The following is a 17,881-nucleotide window of genomic DNA, read 5'->3' on the forward strand; positions in this document are numbered from 1 at the left end:
GCGGAAAATACCCTTTAAGGAATAAAATACCATTCCCCTGCTAATACCTTTATTTTGACCTTCCTTTCAGCATGTAATTTTCACGCCTTAACCCAAAAGACAAAACATGAAAACACCCTCTACACAGAACCATCAAATGTCTGGATTTCATATAAAACTTTAATACAGTACATACAGAACAACTATGTATCATAACTTATCACTGACAACATTGATTGGGAAGATGTTTTTTCATTTCTTTTATGTTAAATTTTCCTGGATGTGTTTATGAGTGAATACAAAGCAAAATTATGCGTGAGAGAGAGAAGCAAAATGTTTCACTGATCTCTGTCTGATGTTCAGCTCTTCACTCAGATCTCCAGACGTCAGCAAAAAGTGTCAGTTAGAGCAAATCCTCCCCAATCCCACCTGCTTCATGGAGATTTTGGGGATATGGAGAACCACCTGCACATGAGTCCAGACTGCTTCAGACCATGTCCACCAGTTTAAATTTGCCCTCCTGTTTGATTGGCATGACGTTGATGAAAGTCTTGTAGAGCACAGCTCCATGCGGCAGCCTGGTGATGAGCTTTGAGGCCTCTGGACTGCGAGGTGGAGGGATGTAGACCTCTTTAGTGAACCTGACGTAGCCGTCCTCCAGAGCGTACAGTGTCTTGTTGGTCCCCATCCCCACCTGAAGACAGGGAGGAGACAGTTGGGATCAGAACTAGTAGATGATAACTGGATCAGAGCGCAACTAGTGGAGACAAAAAGTTCTACTCACTTGAGCTCCTGGGTGATACCTTATACGTCTCTGCGTTGCGAGGATGTTTCCTGCATGGACAAAGTTACCTGGTGGACAAACGAAAAGGGATTTTAGTGATCATTTTGCAGTCATGACAGAAGAAATAAGACAAAATGAAAAGTAGTTTGGGCTGCAATGGTGGTGCAATGGTTAGCACTGTTGCCTCACAGCAAGAAGGTCACCACTTTGAATCCTGGGTTAGGCAAGGCGAACCTTTCTAGTTTGCATGTTCTCCCAGTGCATGTATTTGTTCCTCCCACAGTCCTAAAACATGCTCATCAGGTAAAATGGTTATTGGTTATGGTATGAGTGTGTGTAAAAGGTTGTGTGTCTCTGTGTGTCAGCCCTGTGATTGAATGACAGCTGGGATAGGCATTAACCACCCGCAACCCTGATTAGGAGAAGTGGTAGAAAATAAATGAATGAAAAGTGGCTCTATATATTTTGTCATTACCATCCTGTTTCTTGAACCCATATCTCTTGCCAGGGCTCTTTCCTCCAATGTTCTTGCTGCTTCCCCCGGACTTCTTAGAAGCAAACCTCACTGATTCAAGGAGAGCAGACTGACCTGGTAACAGCAAACCTGAAACCAGCAGAACAGATACAACATCTAAAGTCAAGATAGTTAAATTTTCAGCGTCCTTAAAAGAATAATTAAAATATACAACAAATAAAACCTCATTTTATTGTAGATATGTGTAAGCCTATAGCCGACATTGATCATTGGGGCTTCATTGTTCACTATTGTACACGTTTTCTGTCATGTTTACACTAGTTTAACGCGCCTTTGACATTACATGCTGATGTACACATGGGGAAGCTAAGCTAATGCAGCAGATTAGCATATATCTAGCTCCTCCAGCCTTTCTACGACGAGAAAAAAAAAGTAATAATACTAAGTAGAAACAAATACAAGGAATTAAAAACACGTTTTTTAATGGTTGTACCTCCTCTCGACTTCAGCATCAAGGACGCCAGCGCTGCCATCTTGGCTGATGTCACACGCGTAAGCAGTGTGTTTACGTCACATCCGAATATTCTTGTTGCATTCAGGTTCCCCAAGAAAGTTGGCAGGCTGAGGAACGTTGCAACACGTTAATTGTTGAGCACTAAATTTTACTTTCAAATCTTAAGAAAAAAAAACATAAATGTGATATTTTCAAACGATATAAAATAAAATCAGTAGAAGTATTCTCAAAACTGTTCATACTCGTAAATTTACTGTGACTGATATATTTAAAAACTAAAGATAGTCTTGTGGATGTCGAACGGAGTTTTTTTTATAGACATGAATGCAACATTACGTTTCAACCCGGGGAGTTCAAATGAGCAACACATTCAGCACAGAAACAAAAAACTCAACGTCGAGCACATCGATCTTTAGGTTTAGCAACAAATTTATCATTTCTAGCGCTTTAAGGAACATACGTCTGAAAGCAAGAAATCTTTGGAGTAGGTAAAACTTTTCCTCCAGAAATCGCAGTGTTCGTTGAATGTCATCTGACGGTAGCTCTCCTGTATATCTTCTTTCGTCTGCACAAAAATAAAAAACGAGTGACCAAACCTTTCTTTAAATTTACGAATAGTTTTAAATTCAGATTATTTTATTAAGTTCAGTGTAGTTTGAATGCTTTAAAAAAAACGAGCCCTGTTAACGACAACTCGCGATATTTATGCTAACAAGATGTTTGCACCAACTTTAAAAAAAAATGCGAATACCAGCCGTTTTTTGTAGAATAGCTTGACCTGGTTGCTATTAAAATCTCCCAACTTGCATAAGATACATTTCTTGATATCTGACATCGATGACCAAATACGACAGATTTATTAACAATATTTGGTGATGTGTCTCTTTAAAAAAAATTTTTATATTGTTAAACTGGTTATTCGCCTTTTTCGATATTAACTGATAATTTCTTTACATTTTTAATTTTAGTTTGTAAAAATCTTGTTTAGATTTAACTTCATGCTTTTTAAAAAAGCTGCTTTGAAGTTCTGATTCTCTTTGTTTATCCTTTAAACCGTAGATCTTTGATTTCAACATTTTCTCCAACCAAAAGAAAAATGAATTTCTCGATCTTTCATTGCATTTTTCTTTGTAGTTCTACATATATTTTGCTTTGTTTTTTTCCAAACAGTCACTTCTTCCTGTACGTGAATGAAATGGGCAGCTACAGTGACTGCACCAGTGACCTGGATGAGGAGCTGCCTGTGTTTGACTTCCTCAGCCAAGTGTCTCAGAGTGGCACAAAGAAAGTAGACCATGCTAAATGTGATGCAGAAGAAGCTACATCACAGATGTTTACCTCAGTGAAGGGTAAAAGAACAGCTGATGTTATGATGATCAGCAGCGATTCTGATGACGATGCACCTTATGTCCCTCTGGCTCTGAGACTTAAACACAAACAGGACAATGTGATTACCACCACCTCTGCTGTCACTAATGAAGAAGATGCTGAGCTGTGTTTAACATCCAATCTGCCTGACTTCCATCAGGTGAGAACAGTAAGCAACAAGCTCTCACATGGCTCAGAGGAGGAAGCAACTCTTCCTCCAAGGCCTCTCCCCCTCAATGAAACCTCCCTCACCAAGAGGAAACCTTCCAAACGGACAGCTGAGGAGATCCAGGCCTCGAGGGAGGAAGCCCTGAGGAGGAGGCGGGCCAGGGAGGAACAACAGAGAGACAAGGATGTGCTGAGGATGGAACAGGAGAGGCAGAAGGCAGAGAAGAGAGCTCTGGCTGAGGCTGCCAAAGCCCTGAGGCCAGAGGAGTGTATCAAACACATGGTGGTGGCTGTGGATCCAGGTAGACAGAAAACGCAGGATAATCTCTCAAACGCAAGCAAAATAACAACATTTACAAGCGTATTTTTGATGTATTATATTCTTAGAGCCACTTTATGTGAGGTGTTGAGTGTTATTGTTTTGTTTGCAGCTCTCCTTCAGCTGGAGGGAGGCGGGACTCTGCTGGCGTCAGTGCAGGCTCTGGGCTGCAGCTGTGCCATAGAGAAACAGCCTCTCCCTCGCAGTGTCAGCTGGATGAGGAGGACTCCCTGTGCTCAGGTGATAACACACTAACTAATTATCCCATCCTCTGGCTGTGCCAGATTTCTCCTGACACGTTCCGGAAATTTCCTCAACACTAAAAGACCATGGTTTAAATGAGAAGCAGTTTAGTGATGTTCCTTTTTGTTCCTTTCAATTCTTAATGGATCTCCTATGTGTGTGTTTCTCAGACAGAGGATGCAGTGTGCGAACCAGAGGCTCATGTTGTGATGCAGATGACTGTTGATGACTTCATCACGCTGATCAACAACTACGTCCAGGTCAGTGGTACATCTGCTAAAAGAGAAATATAATGACTTTTTCAAACCTGGGTGAACATTTTGGAAATGTTTTTCTGAATTAATGAGGTACTACAGCATTTAGGCCACTACAGGAAGCCAACATGACTCAGCTGTTTGGTTAAGTAACGCAAAAGAAACTTGTTTCTTATCTATTTGTGAGATCTTTATTACAGCAGTTTTCCTCTACAATAAATCCCAAAGGTTGTTGTTGTAGAGGTGAAGATTTTGTTGCAAATATTCAATATAATTAATTTCTACAGTATTGTGAAACATGCTGAATTATTCATGGCATATTACCAAGCTCTAGCTTCTGATGCACATATATATATGTACTATAAATAGTGAAGAATACCTCATTATTATTAATATCCTGCAGGAAGAGAGGCAGGGCAGGTCTGAGTCTGGTCCCTCTCTGACCTCTTGGGTCCAGGAACGTCAGAAGCGTCATCCAGATAAGATCCTCAGCCTGGTGGTTATCGACCTGGAGAAATATTTCAGGTAGGAAAAGATATCTCAGTACAAAACCATCTTTAATTTAAATCTGACAATTCTGATTTCAGGTGGAAATTATTAAGAAGTCAATATGTTTATAAATAGAAACACATTTGCAGTAATAGCTGACTTTTCTTCAGAATACATTTGGTCTTACTGGAGGTGGTGGAAGCTCAAAGGACAGACAGTCTGAGGAAAAGAAAAGAACAACCACTCTGAGCCCGTAAACAAAGCTCTGAATCCCTCTCTGCTGTCTGACAGGAGAAGGAGGCTGTGAATGTGTACAGCAGTGTGAAGTATAGCACTCACTGACTTGTTAAAACAACAAGAAATGTCTCTCAGATAGCTTGTAAGCCACCTTGAACACATCTGGCTCTGCTGCAGCAAGTGGAAACATGTCGCCCATCAGTGTCAGCAGAGTCTGCCTGAGCTGTGTGAAATCTGTGTGAGGAGTGAGGATCTAACTTTCTGTCCTCAGATCCAACAAGTCTCAGAGTCAGAAGAGGTTACGAGAGGCGGTGACGGGTGAGGAGCAAGGTGGAGGGAAAGCCAAGAAGAGGAGGAAGAACGGAGGGGCAGAGGCTCTTCCACAGGTGACACGAGTGGAAGTAGAGGAGGTACGTCAGATAGTATTGGAAATTTTAAATGTAACAGACTTTTTCATGTTAAAGCATTTCCTAACTTCCCATCAGGCAGTGGTGCACCTCCAGCTCCATACAGGCGTCTCAGTCCGCTTCTTAGCAACCTGGAAAGACTTCTCTGATCACATCACAATGACGACCAAAGCCGTGGCTGAAGCGCCTTTCAAGTAAGAGATCTTCATCTCAACAGCTCCATCTCTGTTAGATCATCAAACACATTTCTCCCATGATGCTCTGTTGTTCTCTGTGGTACAGGCGAGAAAGGGAGAAGACAGGCTTCTCTTTCTACCTGGAGAGTGAGTGGGCAGGGGGACAGAAGGTGGATCGAGCGGGGAAGGGGCTGCTGCAGGTGTGGAAGAGACAGATCCAGCAGCTGAACAGAGTCAGTACGGATATAGCCTCGGCCATCCTGGCAGCGTATCCGTCCCCGCAGCTGCTGCAGAAGGTAACCACACTGAAAACATTTGTTCAACCAATTTTCTATCCTTATCATGAGACATTTCTACAGATTAGTATTGCTTTCCTAATATTGAAGATTCCCTGTCTTTCTGCAGGCGTACAATCTCTGTAAGAGCGAGCGTGAGAAGATCTCTCTGCTGTCCGACATCCTGATCCGCAGAGGAGAGGGCGTCACCTCCACTACTCGACGAGTCGGCCCAGAACTTTCTAAACGCCTCTTCCTCCTGATGAACTGCCGCAATCCTGAGCAGACTCTGGACTCTACTGTCTAAAGGCCTTCACAGTCCACATCCTGTGTTAAAGAGCTCAAGGCTGTGTGTCTCTGTTTGGTTTGACACCATGAATGTAAAAAGGTATTTTTTAAAATTTTGTAGATATTAAAGTTTTATTAAAAAAAAACTTTCTGAGCGTGTTTGAGCTTGATATAATCACTGAATATGTTTTGTGAAACAGATTTTGAGTCGGAGCAGACAAAGGGGAATGGTGCAAATGATGTGCAATTCTTTGATAGCTGTGATCTAATCTCAGTGAACGCCTCCCAAAGGTTTATGACCACCTCAGATGGAGACAGGAGCTTGCCATAACCTCAGCATAAAAGCTTTGATTTACAATTTATTTAAATGTTGGAAATGTCTTTTTGTGTAAGGCTGGTTCTCTGACAGCAGGCTCTACACGCCCTGACATGATTCAGCAAATCTGTGGAAAGTCATCCTATGAATTATAAGATATGTCCCAACAAAACATTTATTTCTCACTCAGGTCAGATATTCCGAAGACGTGAAAAATACCAAAAAGGTTACAAAATGAGGAGCTCATAATCAGAGCGTTCATGTAAGAGTGACACCAAAATATCCCTGTTTGTTAAGTCTGTGCTGTGTGAATCAGCTGAATCTCATTTAACATACTGATAACACATCAGAGGCACATTTTAATTTCACTCATTGAGCTCCTCACCCTGACTCTAACAAGACAACAGCTGCAGTTTGAGCAATACAGAGTTTAACTTTGAATAAAACCAACAAACAATCCAGCTGAGCACAGCGTCTCTTTTAGAAGCGATAAATATGTGCTGGACTCTATTTCTGTGGCTCCTCTCTAATCTGGTGAAATGAGGCCTCATGTGCACAGTCACACCTCATCTCTCGTATGTGCTAACTGCCTCCCAATTGAGTTACACAGGGTGAACCTCTGAGCGTTCTGTGTCGTTGCTTTCTCTCCTGCTTTCATTACCTGGCTGCGTGGAGGCCTGATTTCTTTGGCCCCTGTTTGTGTTTTTTCACGGTGTGCAGCAGTGAAAAAAAAAAAAAAACATCACCATGAATCTGCCCCAGCATACTTTGCGATGCCCACGGCTCATTTCCAATGCATTAGCAAAAATGGAACCTGACCAGGAAGTGATGAGTGGCTGGAACCGCGAGAAGAAGGGGAAGAGACGGACGTGTAACGAGCTGTTAAATGGGCTTAAGAGATGAGCAACATGCCTCGACCCGGGTCCTGGTACAGGAATACCGAAAGGTGCACAGAGTGTGCTCAGAGAGGAAGGGAGGAGAATGAGCCGCAGGGTGACAGGTAGCTCACACCACAAACTGTTGAGTAATCTGTGACATAGTGCTGTTAAAGAAAGAACAATGACTGAAAGGAGCTTTAAACTGAGTTTGAAAAGTCTCACTCCTACATTGATACCTCTTCATGACCGACATTATAAAATAAATTCATCAGTTTCCTTATACTTTATTTTAGCGCCTGTGTTAGGTCAGATTTCAGAGAACAAAAAATCGAGTCCATATCAGTCCCTCATTCTGAAAAGTCCTTTCAGAGCTCAGTGGGTAAAGTTTCTCAGCGAGAGGTAAGCTAGAAATCAGAAACAAAGTTAAGCATCCCATCAGATAGAATTCGATCGATTCGATTTTCTGAACTGCTTATCCTGTTCAGGGTCGCGGGTGGCTGGAGCCTATCCCTGCTGTCATAGGGCGAGAGGCGGGGTACAACCTGAACTGGTCTCCAGTCAATCACAGGGCTTCATACTGCATCATATTGTGTCATTCTGCTCAACACCTTTGCATGTACTAAAGCTGTTTGGACCGGAGGGTCCAGGAACTTTTTAGTTCCTGTTAAAACATTCCCTAGAACTTAAGTGTTTTTGTGGCTTGTGTCAGCGTTTCGACCACAGGGCCAGAAACCCTGGGTATATTATTCAAACTAGGATGATGACATATGGTGGAACAATACAGATAACTGCAAAACACAACCAGACCAATAGATAAAGGGCAGTAAGACAAGAACAAAAGGTGTTTCAGCAAAAAAGCATTTATTTCTGAGGATTTATTTGGTGTTTTGGTAGTTGGTAAAAACTGGAGATCCACTGACACATCCAGCTAAAGGTCTCCAGTTTACATGGTCACTATTTAAAGTGAAACACCAGGGGCTAACAGAGCCACTATCACACTATCAGGCTCAAAGACCATTGTTTAGGTGTTATTAAACCAAGTCAGTCAAAGCTGGGTGTCACCTTGCTGTTGACAGAGAGAAAAGGGGTGATAAAATCAGCTTCCAGACCTCTGAAACATTGTACCCGCTGGGGAGGGCATTTTTCAAATTACGCCTAAGAACTACAGTCAACATTCCAAGTTCTGCACTGTGATGGCATCCTTTTATGACATCACAGTTTGAATACAAAGAACACAAGAGAAGATTTTTACCCTACTCTGTATAAGCTGCACAGGTTTTATCACTCCCCATTCCCAGAAAACACAAAACAAAGAAATATCTTCTTTGAAGCCTCCTAAGAGAGAAAACATGAACCACTGCAGAGAACAAGGAGAGGGAAGCAACTGCAACGACATTAATGCAAGTTTGCAGGCCATCAGCCAACAAGTACAAACTCTTCAGCGCCAAATATCCAATCTGGATTTCAAGTATGATGGACTGAAGGAGGAAAACGTGGCTGCCAGGGAAAAAAGTTTCTCCCTTCAGAAAGAACTTCAGTACCTGCAAGAACAAGTCCCACTTAAAACTGACTTGGAGGAGAAGTGTGCTGCAATGAAAACAGAAACAGATCACATTAACCAGCAAAATGCCAGCCTGCAGGAAGAGGTCAAAGATCTCAGGGCAAGGTGTGAAGGTGTCAGAGCTTTAGAGGAGTCCTACAATGCTGCTCAAGCGAACATGGAGCTGATCAGCAGGCAGAATGATGCTTTACGAAGGGAGATCGATGAGCTCCACGCAGAGCTCCAGACTGAAAGAGCTTTGCATGAAAAGTTTGATGAAATGAGGGACCTGGAAGGGTCCTCACACCGCATATGGGACTCCCTGCAACAGGACCTTCAGGCGATGCAGAAGAAGTGCGAGAAGGAAAAAGTTTGGGCAGATCTGTGCAGAGATACAGTGGGCCGCATCGATGCCTTAAAGGAAGAAAACTACAATCTGCAAATAGAAATCCAGCGTGCCACCAGACGGCTCCAAACCCTGAGAAACTCAAAAGTTGATCACAAAGGGTTGGTAGCTGAGGAGAAACTTTTGCAAGCCAGGAGTAAAATTCTGACAAAAATGCTCCAAAAGACTGAACTGAAGCTTCAAGATGAGCAAGTTTGGAGACGAGAGCACAAACTGTTGGTGGAGCAGATCGATGCCCTGAAGCAGGAGACCAAAAGTATCACCACTGGTGTGAAGGCTTTACACCAAAAGGATGCAAGTCTCAGGATCTTAAAGGCAGATTATCTGTCTTCTAAGGCAGAGACAAAATTTCTAACAGAACTAAACGGCATCCTGAAAAAGGAGTGTACAGAGCTGGAGAAAAAGTTATCCAAGAAACAAGATTTTGAGAAGAAAATCGATGCTAAAGGAATAACTAACCAAGCTCTGAGCCAGGATAACCAGGCTCTGCAGCTCAAAGTCCAGAAGCTGCGCAACTCACTCCAAGGTGAAGAGGTCCCAACTTTCAGTCACAAATCTCTGACTGATGAGAAGAAAGCACTGTGCCAACAAAGCAATGCTTTCTATAAGGAAGTTCAGGAGCTCATAAAAAAGGAGGAGAAAATGAAGGAGGGAAGACTGAGGTGGAAAAGGGGAGAGTGAGGTGGAAAAAGGGAAGAGCAGAAACACTTGGGACAATGACTCACTCCTTAATATGAAGTCAAGTTCAGAGTTGCATCTGGTGCTCTGGTTCCTTCCTATGTTCCAGTTTCTGCTTTATCTTTTCACAAATAAAACCTGACATAAAACATGAGATGCTGTTGCGATAGAAATATGTTTGTCTGTTAAAACATCATAAAGAACATGATGGAATTCACTCAGGTTGGACTGCAGGTTTTTGCTCAAGGTCCAATTTTATGACGCAAACTGCATCTGGGTGACTGAAGCTCAAATGCGTCTAACACTTTGATCTCCACATTTACAACGTTACTTAAGGCAGTTAAATGAATAATGTTCTAGATCATGTGTACATGAAAATATTGTGTCTGAACCGAAGTATGTCCAGTTACTAGGGATGCACGATATATCAGTATCAATATCGGTATTGGCCAATGTTGGTCATTTTTTTTTAACATATCGTCATCGGCTGATGTTTCAGAGCATCTTGAACAATCTTTCAAGACCCAGATATTATTGTTTTCTATGACTATGTGAACACTAAAACTACTTACATATAACTTTTATGACTCTCTTCCTGTTTTTGATCCAAAAAATAGACAAAACATACTTTTTTTTTTATCACATTCATCTTGTGCGCTCCATCCTTTGACCCTTTCCATGGTCATCTTTTCGTTTTCACATCATCTCAGATTGTTTTTTGTTTTTTTTTAATTTTTTTTTTACTAATATTGATATCGCAAAATATCGCTGAAATTTTCATATCAGTGCATCCCTACCAGGAACTTCTCACTAAACTACATTATAAGGGATAAGGGATTAGGGATTGGAGACTCATGAGGTCTCACGAGTTATGATGTTTTCGGGTCAAAATAGTCTAATGAAAAACAATCCTGATAAAATCCAGATCCTGATCCTGCCATAAATATCCTGGCATATTTTCCCAAATATGTTTTTTCCCCTAGTGGAGAACATGGAAGAAGTAGCTGATATTAATGCTGCACATAACACTGGTATCAAAAGACAACTGAAGGATAGGTGATGTTTTATGGTACAGGTACTGCTTTAAAACCTTCAGTATCTGGAGCCTCTGGAGTTGTTTTTTATTTTCTCTCTCTGTGTTTTCTTGATATTAACCCATGAGGATGTTTAATGAGTGCATGTGTTGAACATGAGTATCAGTTTTGTGTTACTACCTCTGTGGGAACCATTTCATATAGGAAGTTTTTTTCTGTTGTCTCTCGACAGCTTCCAGATGTAAAACCCTGTGTATGTAAATGTAAAACAACAAACGAACGTTGACGAGAGGAAGGTGTTAATTAATCCACTCATGATTGTGTTGAGACATATGGGAAATGCATCTGTGGAAAGGCTTGAGCTGGTTTTATATTCAGAGCAGTAATCATTCACTAGGGGGCAGACTTGGGCCACATACAGGACCGTTGGTTTAAACAGAGTCAGATGGGGGAGATAGAAAAACAGCATCATGTGTCAGGATCTTGGAGGCTGGATAAATTATCAGGCAGGCAGAAAATGTATCCTGTAAGCTAAAGGACGGCAGAAGATAAATATGCACACAGAGAACGGCAGAGGGTTTTGATAAATGGCTGAGATAAGTTTAGGAGGGTTTCCTATATGTGTAGATAAGGTTTCAAAGTGGAGGGCGTGTCAGCTGGTGTTTTATTTCTGTGTAGTATCTGCAGGCTCGCCTTGAGGACAGCCTCATTGTGTAGAATAAGGAGGAGATGTCAGCTTGAGTTAGGGTGAAATAGGTGCTTTAACCCCGCTGTCTGCCCTATTAAAAATGTATGATCATGAAGTGTGATATAATGTCAGCCTATCAGTACGATCGGCTGTCTCCCCCTCCTTCTCTCCTTCTGTGTGCATGCACAGGATATCAATGTGTTTGTGAGTGTGCATGCACCGAGTCTGCCACCTTTATTTTTTCCTGTTTGAAAAATTCTGTTCTCTCTGCGCACTTCAGTGATCTCTCTGCAGGTGTTTTGTCATTGACATGTGACAGAAAAACACCAGCTGTGACATCACTTGACATGTTCAGTCTCCTTGAGTTTATTCAACCTGTAATCTCAACCTTCTCTTATAATTCAAATGATTTTACCTTAGAGTAAGACCACTCTCCTAAAGAAATGGTATTAACCACATTTATAAGGATTAATAACTGTAATCTTCCAAACACAGGGGCACCAAATTCTGCAAAACTGTTTCGTATCTGCTCTTTCTTTTAGTCAGAGCTTCAGGTATAGAGAGAGGAACATGCTCATTCTTACAGCTTGCACCAGGAAGAAGAGTACTCCTTGGACTTACACTGCCCGGCCAAAAAAAGTCGCCACCAAAAAAGGTCACACACTCTAATATTTTGTTGGACCACCTAAGCTTTGATTATGACAGGCATTTGCTGTGACATTGTTTCAATAAGTTTCTGCAGTGTCACAAGGTTTATTTCCATCCAGTGTTGCATGAATTTTTTTACCAAGATCTTGCATTGATGATGGTAGAGTTTGACCACTGTCAGACAGCAATCAGTGATGCTAACTAGAATAAAAGGCTAATCTGCTAGGGAGCATAGAGATTAGACTCTGGAGCAATGGAAGGAAGTCATGAGGTCTGATGAGTCCAGATTGACCCTGTTCCAGAGTGATGGGCCTTTAGGGTAAAAAGAGAGGCAGATGAAGTGATCACCCATCATGCCTAGTGCCTACTTTCCAAGCCTGTGGGGGCAGTGCTATGATCTGGGGTTGCTGCAGTTGGTCAGGTCTAGGTTCAGCAACAGTCTGTGCTCAAAGAATGAGGTCAGCTGACTACCTGAAGATACTGAATAACCAGGCTAGTCCATCAATGGATTTTTTCTTCCCTGATGGCACGGCCATACTCCAATATGACAAGGCCAGGATTCATTGGGCTCAAATTGTGAAAGAGTGGTTCAAGAAGCATGGGACATCATTTTCACACATGAATTCACCACCATAGAGTCCAGACCTTAACCCCATTGAGAATCTTTGGGATGTGCTGGAGAAGGCTTTGCGCAGCGGTCAGATTCTGCCTTCATCAATGCAAGATCTTGGCGAAAAATTACTGCAACGCTGGATGGAAATAAATCTTAATACATTGCAGAAGCTTATCCAAACAATGCCACAATGTCTGCCATAATCAAAGCTAAAGGCAGTCCAACCAACAATATGATCCGTCTAGATAGATGTGTGCTCATCCATACCAGTGCACTCCTGTCTTTCAGGCTCATTGCTGCAGACGACCTGCTGCTACAACTATTTATATTAATTATCATGATAATGCAAATGTTGATTTTAAATTGGTTGGACTCCATCTGCTATGATTGATACCTCCGCTCCTAGCCCTGTTATTAACTTCATTATTCTAAACACTAATATGAGACCTGCTGACTTGATCTGGCAGTCATTTGCAGCTGGTGTGTATAATACACATACTGTTAACATTATAACTGTCACTGTAACCATAAGTCAGCATGAGCTGTTGTTTCATTATTCCCTTTCCAACCCAAAAGTTTATGATGCTCCTGGTGGATTAATCTTCTGTTGCATGGTGTATGAAAATCTGTGGAAAGATTTTTTTCATCAAGTGTTTTTATTCTTCTTAGGACAGTTACAGACGTGTCTGCCTCTGAGCATTCAGTTCATTTAACGGTGTTTTTTAGTAATTTCATAACTAATCATTTATGTTTTTTCAAAACATTTGAACATATTTCCACATTTTTCAACTTTATTTTAGAGTTGAACAGTTTTCTAACCCCAATATTTTTGAGTTCCTGATGCATGTCTGCCTGTTTTTTATGCCTTTAGAAGAATAAAATCCCTTGAGGACTTCTAAACAGCTGTCTGCCCATTGACCACAATGCACCACAGTTGAGATCAAGATCAGTTCCACTGAGTTCTGTCCTTGAGATTTCACTTTCTTTTATCTTGATAATGGGTACCACTCTTCTAATAAAGCATCTTAAAATTAATGGTGCTGCTGTAAAAGTCAAGAGCTGAGCTCCAAAAAGTTTGCCTCTCGCTGTGTGGGTGGATAATAGAACAACAAAGCACAAATTCAATATTTATATATGACACAATTAAATATGAATGCGATAATATATTTTCAATCAATAGACCCTCAGTTTCATGTCTATGAAATGTTATTCTATTATTTATTAAAACAACCAAAACAACCTTGCCTATGTCGTTCCAATCTCTGTTCAATGACGCACCCTCTGAGAAACAGCTACAACTCCCCCACCCATCAGTCAAATTAGTCACGCCCCTTACTCTGTGTAATTAAGCACAACTTCTAGCCTTGATAAAATCAGACCAGGTGAATTTAAAATTAATGTAAAGATTCTTTGACTTCAAGGAAAGCCTCAAGTGGACACTCATGGAACTGCAGCTCTTTTTCCACTTCTGTTTGTGGCTTCATTGCAGCACAGCAGATTGCTTTGGTTGGAGAAGTTGTTACTCTAAAGAGGGCTGACTGGTGCCTTAAAAGTGTTTGTAATCTTAACTGTAAGGGGACGTTTACATGACAATGGTTTTAGGGTGAAACACAAAAGTTTTGTTGCGTTTTACACAGAAAGGGCGTTTCAGCTGACCAAAAACGGAAACTTTTGAAAACAGCCTCCAGAGTGGGATTTTTCTGAAACGCTGCTGACACCGTTGCCGTGTAAACAGCGTTTTCATTGGAAACGATGACGTCACAATCCGCTTCGCACTCCATGCATACAACAGGACAACGGTACTGTTGTTACAACCGTCACGAACTACCGTGTTGTGCTTATGCCGCTGAATCTGCTGAATATGCTGAATCTGCTAACTGCCTCTCAACAAAAAGTGCATCTGTTGCTCCACTCTTGAACTTGGTACCCCCCAGTTCACCAGATGACCAGCTCAACTCTATTTTGGTAGAGATCTCCCAAAAGCGGCTTCTGGACAAGGCAGTTATAGCACCACCTACAGGCCTGACATGCTTACTACAGCGTTTTCAGTCTGTCAGCGTTTCTGTGTAAACGCAGATTTTTTTCACTGCGCTTTAGCGTTTTCAGATAAAACTCTGTCATGTAAACAGGGCCTAAGTCTCACAGAGAAAGTATGTGTAAATGTGTTAATGCTGCTCAAATTTCCGTGCATCTCCTCTCATACAAATTAGAGACCTTGTCTCCTTGTCCTGCTCTTGTTAACTTTGTGCAGCTTCATAAGTTACAAAAACAGAACTTAAAGCTCATCAGGAATGCCAAACAGAGCATCTCTCAGGGGGTTGGGTGTTTCCCCAAAGTGGAAAGTGGATCACCAACCGGACACCCCCTTCCTTTGCAGCCTCAGCACTCAGTATTCACTCTGCAACGGTAACAACAGCAGCACAGGCGCCCCCACAGGCTTTTCTTTTTTTTTATTAACATTCAAGTCAGCTGCAGTCCCGGTTGCTTGATCCAGAGAAACAAATTGGGAATAGCCTTTGATACAGGAGCTGAAAACACTCCCAGGGAGTTCACAGAGACACAGAGAGCACAGTTTCCTAATCGCACACAGACAGGCACACACAAACAAATGGAAATAAGTGCAAAGATGCTTGCATTTTACATGCACACGCCCTGTCTGAGTGAAGAGGCGCTCCCCTGTTGTGCTGAGGCATCCTCTTTGGGTGTTAAAACCTGGATTGTGTTCTCAGCAGACTGAGCAATGCAGAAAGCTCCATTCAAATCAGACACAACTCCTTGGACACGGAGTGACCGGCTCCCCACAGTCCTCCAGCTGCATGTGAGAGACTGACAGGCCCTTCAAGTGGTGTGCACGGTCTCCTTTACCAGGCTGCCAGCAGCATCATGTCTGGCTGCACCGCTGTGAGACGATGTCCGCTCTTCATGAAGCTACGCACACACATCAGCTGCACACAACAGGAAGACGAGGAAGGAGCTTTTTTTCCTCACAGGGAAACTGGTGAGATAAATAGACAGAGGGGGTGAAAGAGAGGCGGGGGAAGGAGTGACAAGACTGTGTGCTGTGTCATTCATCATCGTCTCTTTTCTCTCCCCAGTGAGACCCTGTAACTATAACCACATACACACATGCACAAAAACACGCAGAGGAATAACACACAGAGGAATAAATGTTGTTATCATTTCTGTATAGCAGAGTGTGATATACAACATGATAAAACACATAAAAATAAGCCTGTACCTAAGCAGCGCTGAAAATACGATCTTTATTTTTCATCTTTAATGCTGCGGTGAGTGTTTTTTTATTCAGGAGGCAGCACGCAGGAATCACAACACCTCATGTATAATTACTACCAATTATCATGTTTGGTGTGCGATGCACACATCATCTGACACAGAGCAGCATATTATCAGGGGAAGATATTTGAAGCTTGTGTAAAATTTTAAACAGCGATGTCACAAACCTGATCCTGATCTCAACCTCTGGATCTTCTTTCCTCATTTATGTCAGCTGTGGAAAAAATAGCGCAATTTGCAAAAAACTTACAGGAGCAACAAGAGGTTAAAATGTCAGCAGTGAGGAAAAGTTTGAAACTAAAAGGATGATTTTACAAGGCAGAAGTAGTAGAGCTGAGTTCAACTGTACTGATTTCATACAACATCTAAACTAAATATGAAACAGAACCTGAAAGTGGCAGGATACACTTGCTGTGTCAAAGCAACAAACTCTGGACTTAAAAAGGAAAAAGACATACTCTCAAGGAAGCTAAACTGCCAGAATTCAGCGCTTTAGACTAACATTTCCTTGTGGTAGAGAACATGGCGCTGCATTTCAGACCCTACCTCAACTTAACTGCAGCAGCAGAGTTTGTCTTATAGACGTCACATCCATGTGCAAGCGCCCTTTAGATCCTGATGCAGTTTTGAAGCCCACAAGGTTTGTTGCATATTGAAATGCTTATTTTCAGTTGACCAAATGGTCAAGGTAACAAGGCAGAGTTAGGCAAACAGCTACACTGTGCTTACCTGTCAGTTAAACCCCTGCTGATGCAAAATTCCTAACTTTTTTTTTTTTTTGGTCAAATATTTTTATTAGATTTTCTGTTGTTGAGGTGTGAACAGAAGAGGAAAAGACATTTTAGTTACACAAAACCAGAGGTGTCAAGTAACTAAGTAAAAATACTTAATCACTGTGCCTAAGTAAAAAATTTTGGGTATCTAGACTTTACTTGAGCAATTTATTTTTTAGCCAACTTCACTTCTACTCCTTACATTTTCAAGCCAATACCTGTACTTTCTCTTCCACATATTTTAGAAATAGCCTTGCCACTCCTGTTTCATTCCAGATTGTCATCATACAAAAAGACACACCAAAAAAAACCCAAAACCTCTCCTAAAATCGCATCATCCCAAAAGACTCAATTTGATTGTGGGTGGATGTGATGTATAATCATAATACCATTCCAACACCCTATTGGTCTGTACCTCATTCCACCTGCACACGACACAAATCATGCCACACTTACTTCAACTTCTACAAAAGTCTTTTTAAACCCTTGTATCTGTACTTCTACTTGAGTGATGAGTTTGAATACTTTTGACACCTCTGCACAAAACAGAACAACTTCCGAACAACAACAAACTCATTCACGCTCATTCAAACTACTGTAACAGGAAGCGGTACCGCAGGGAGGAAGAGAAAAGGAAAAATGAGAGGAAAGGATAGGAAAAAAAGGAGAAATACACCTTTATAAATCTAATAATATTCAAATAATGAAAATGAATAAATGTACAAATAAATAACGACATCGGCAAAAAAGTATGGTCTGCTGAAGTATTTCACCCACCATCTGGAGTGTGAAGAAAGAAAAATGATCTGTTAACACTAAAAAAGTTTTTTTTTTGCACCAAGCTACCCAGGTGTTTTTTTGGTTGTCGATGCTTCTGGATCACCTGTGATTTGTCATAAATGTATGAAATAATGATTAAAAACTTGACACGTCATAGCAGCCGACAGCACACCAGGCACTCACGGCATGTTGACTTGAGTTATAACTCTCCCCTCACTGTTTCCCGCCTCTGTTTAGGTCCTGATTGAAAACTGTGA

The 17,881-nt window shown here is 41.5% G+C and overlaps 2 protein-coding genes across 3 annotated transcripts; one reads left to right on the plus strand and one right to left on the minus strand.

The window, feature by feature from the left end:
* Positions 1–14: 14 nt before the first annotated feature.
* Positions 15–1,843, minus strand: mrpl27 (mitochondrial ribosomal protein L27). The gene is made up of 4 exons (XM_074662565.1): positions 1,732–1,843; positions 1,239–1,367; positions 764–831; positions 15–673 (listed from the first exon to the last, which is right to left on the minus strand). The coding sequence occupies exons 1-4, from the start codon at positions 1,769–1,771 to the stop codon at positions 467–469; spliced, it is 444 nt and encodes a 147-aa protein (XP_074518666.1). The 5' UTR covers positions 1,772–1,843; the 3' UTR covers positions 15–466.
* Positions 1,844–2,115: 272 nt separating this feature from the next.
* On the plus strand, positions 2,116–6,129 carry eme1 (essential meiotic structure-specific endonuclease 1). 2 transcript variants are annotated; one of them, XM_074663436.1, is made up of 9 exons: positions 2,116–2,236; positions 2,923–3,590; positions 3,720–3,847; positions 4,021–4,110; positions 4,508–4,629; positions 5,102–5,240; positions 5,316–5,431; positions 5,520–5,709; positions 5,819–6,129. In XM_074663436.1, exons 2-9 carry the CDS (start codon positions 2,948–2,950, stop codon positions 5,993–5,995), a joined length of 1,605 nt encoding a protein of 534 aa, XP_074519537.1. In that variant the 5' UTR covers positions 2,116–2,236; positions 2,923–2,947; the 3' UTR covers positions 5,996–6,129. The 2 variants fall into 2 exon arrangements, with proteins under 2 accessions (XP_074519537.1, XP_074519538.1); XM_074663437.1 differs by having other exon boundaries at positions 2,126–2,240.
* The last annotated feature ends 11,752 nt before the right edge of the window (positions 6,130–17,881 follow it).

The sequence above is a fragment of the Halichoeres trimaculatus genome, unplaced genomic scaffold (assembly GCF_033239565.1).
Source record: "Halichoeres trimaculatus isolate MK-OKI-2021-1 unplaced genomic scaffold, fHalTri1.1 fHalTri1_scaffold_23, whole genome shotgun sequence".
Classification (NCBI taxonomy): Eukaryota; Metazoa; Chordata; class Actinopteri; order Labriformes; family Labridae; genus Halichoeres; species Halichoeres trimaculatus.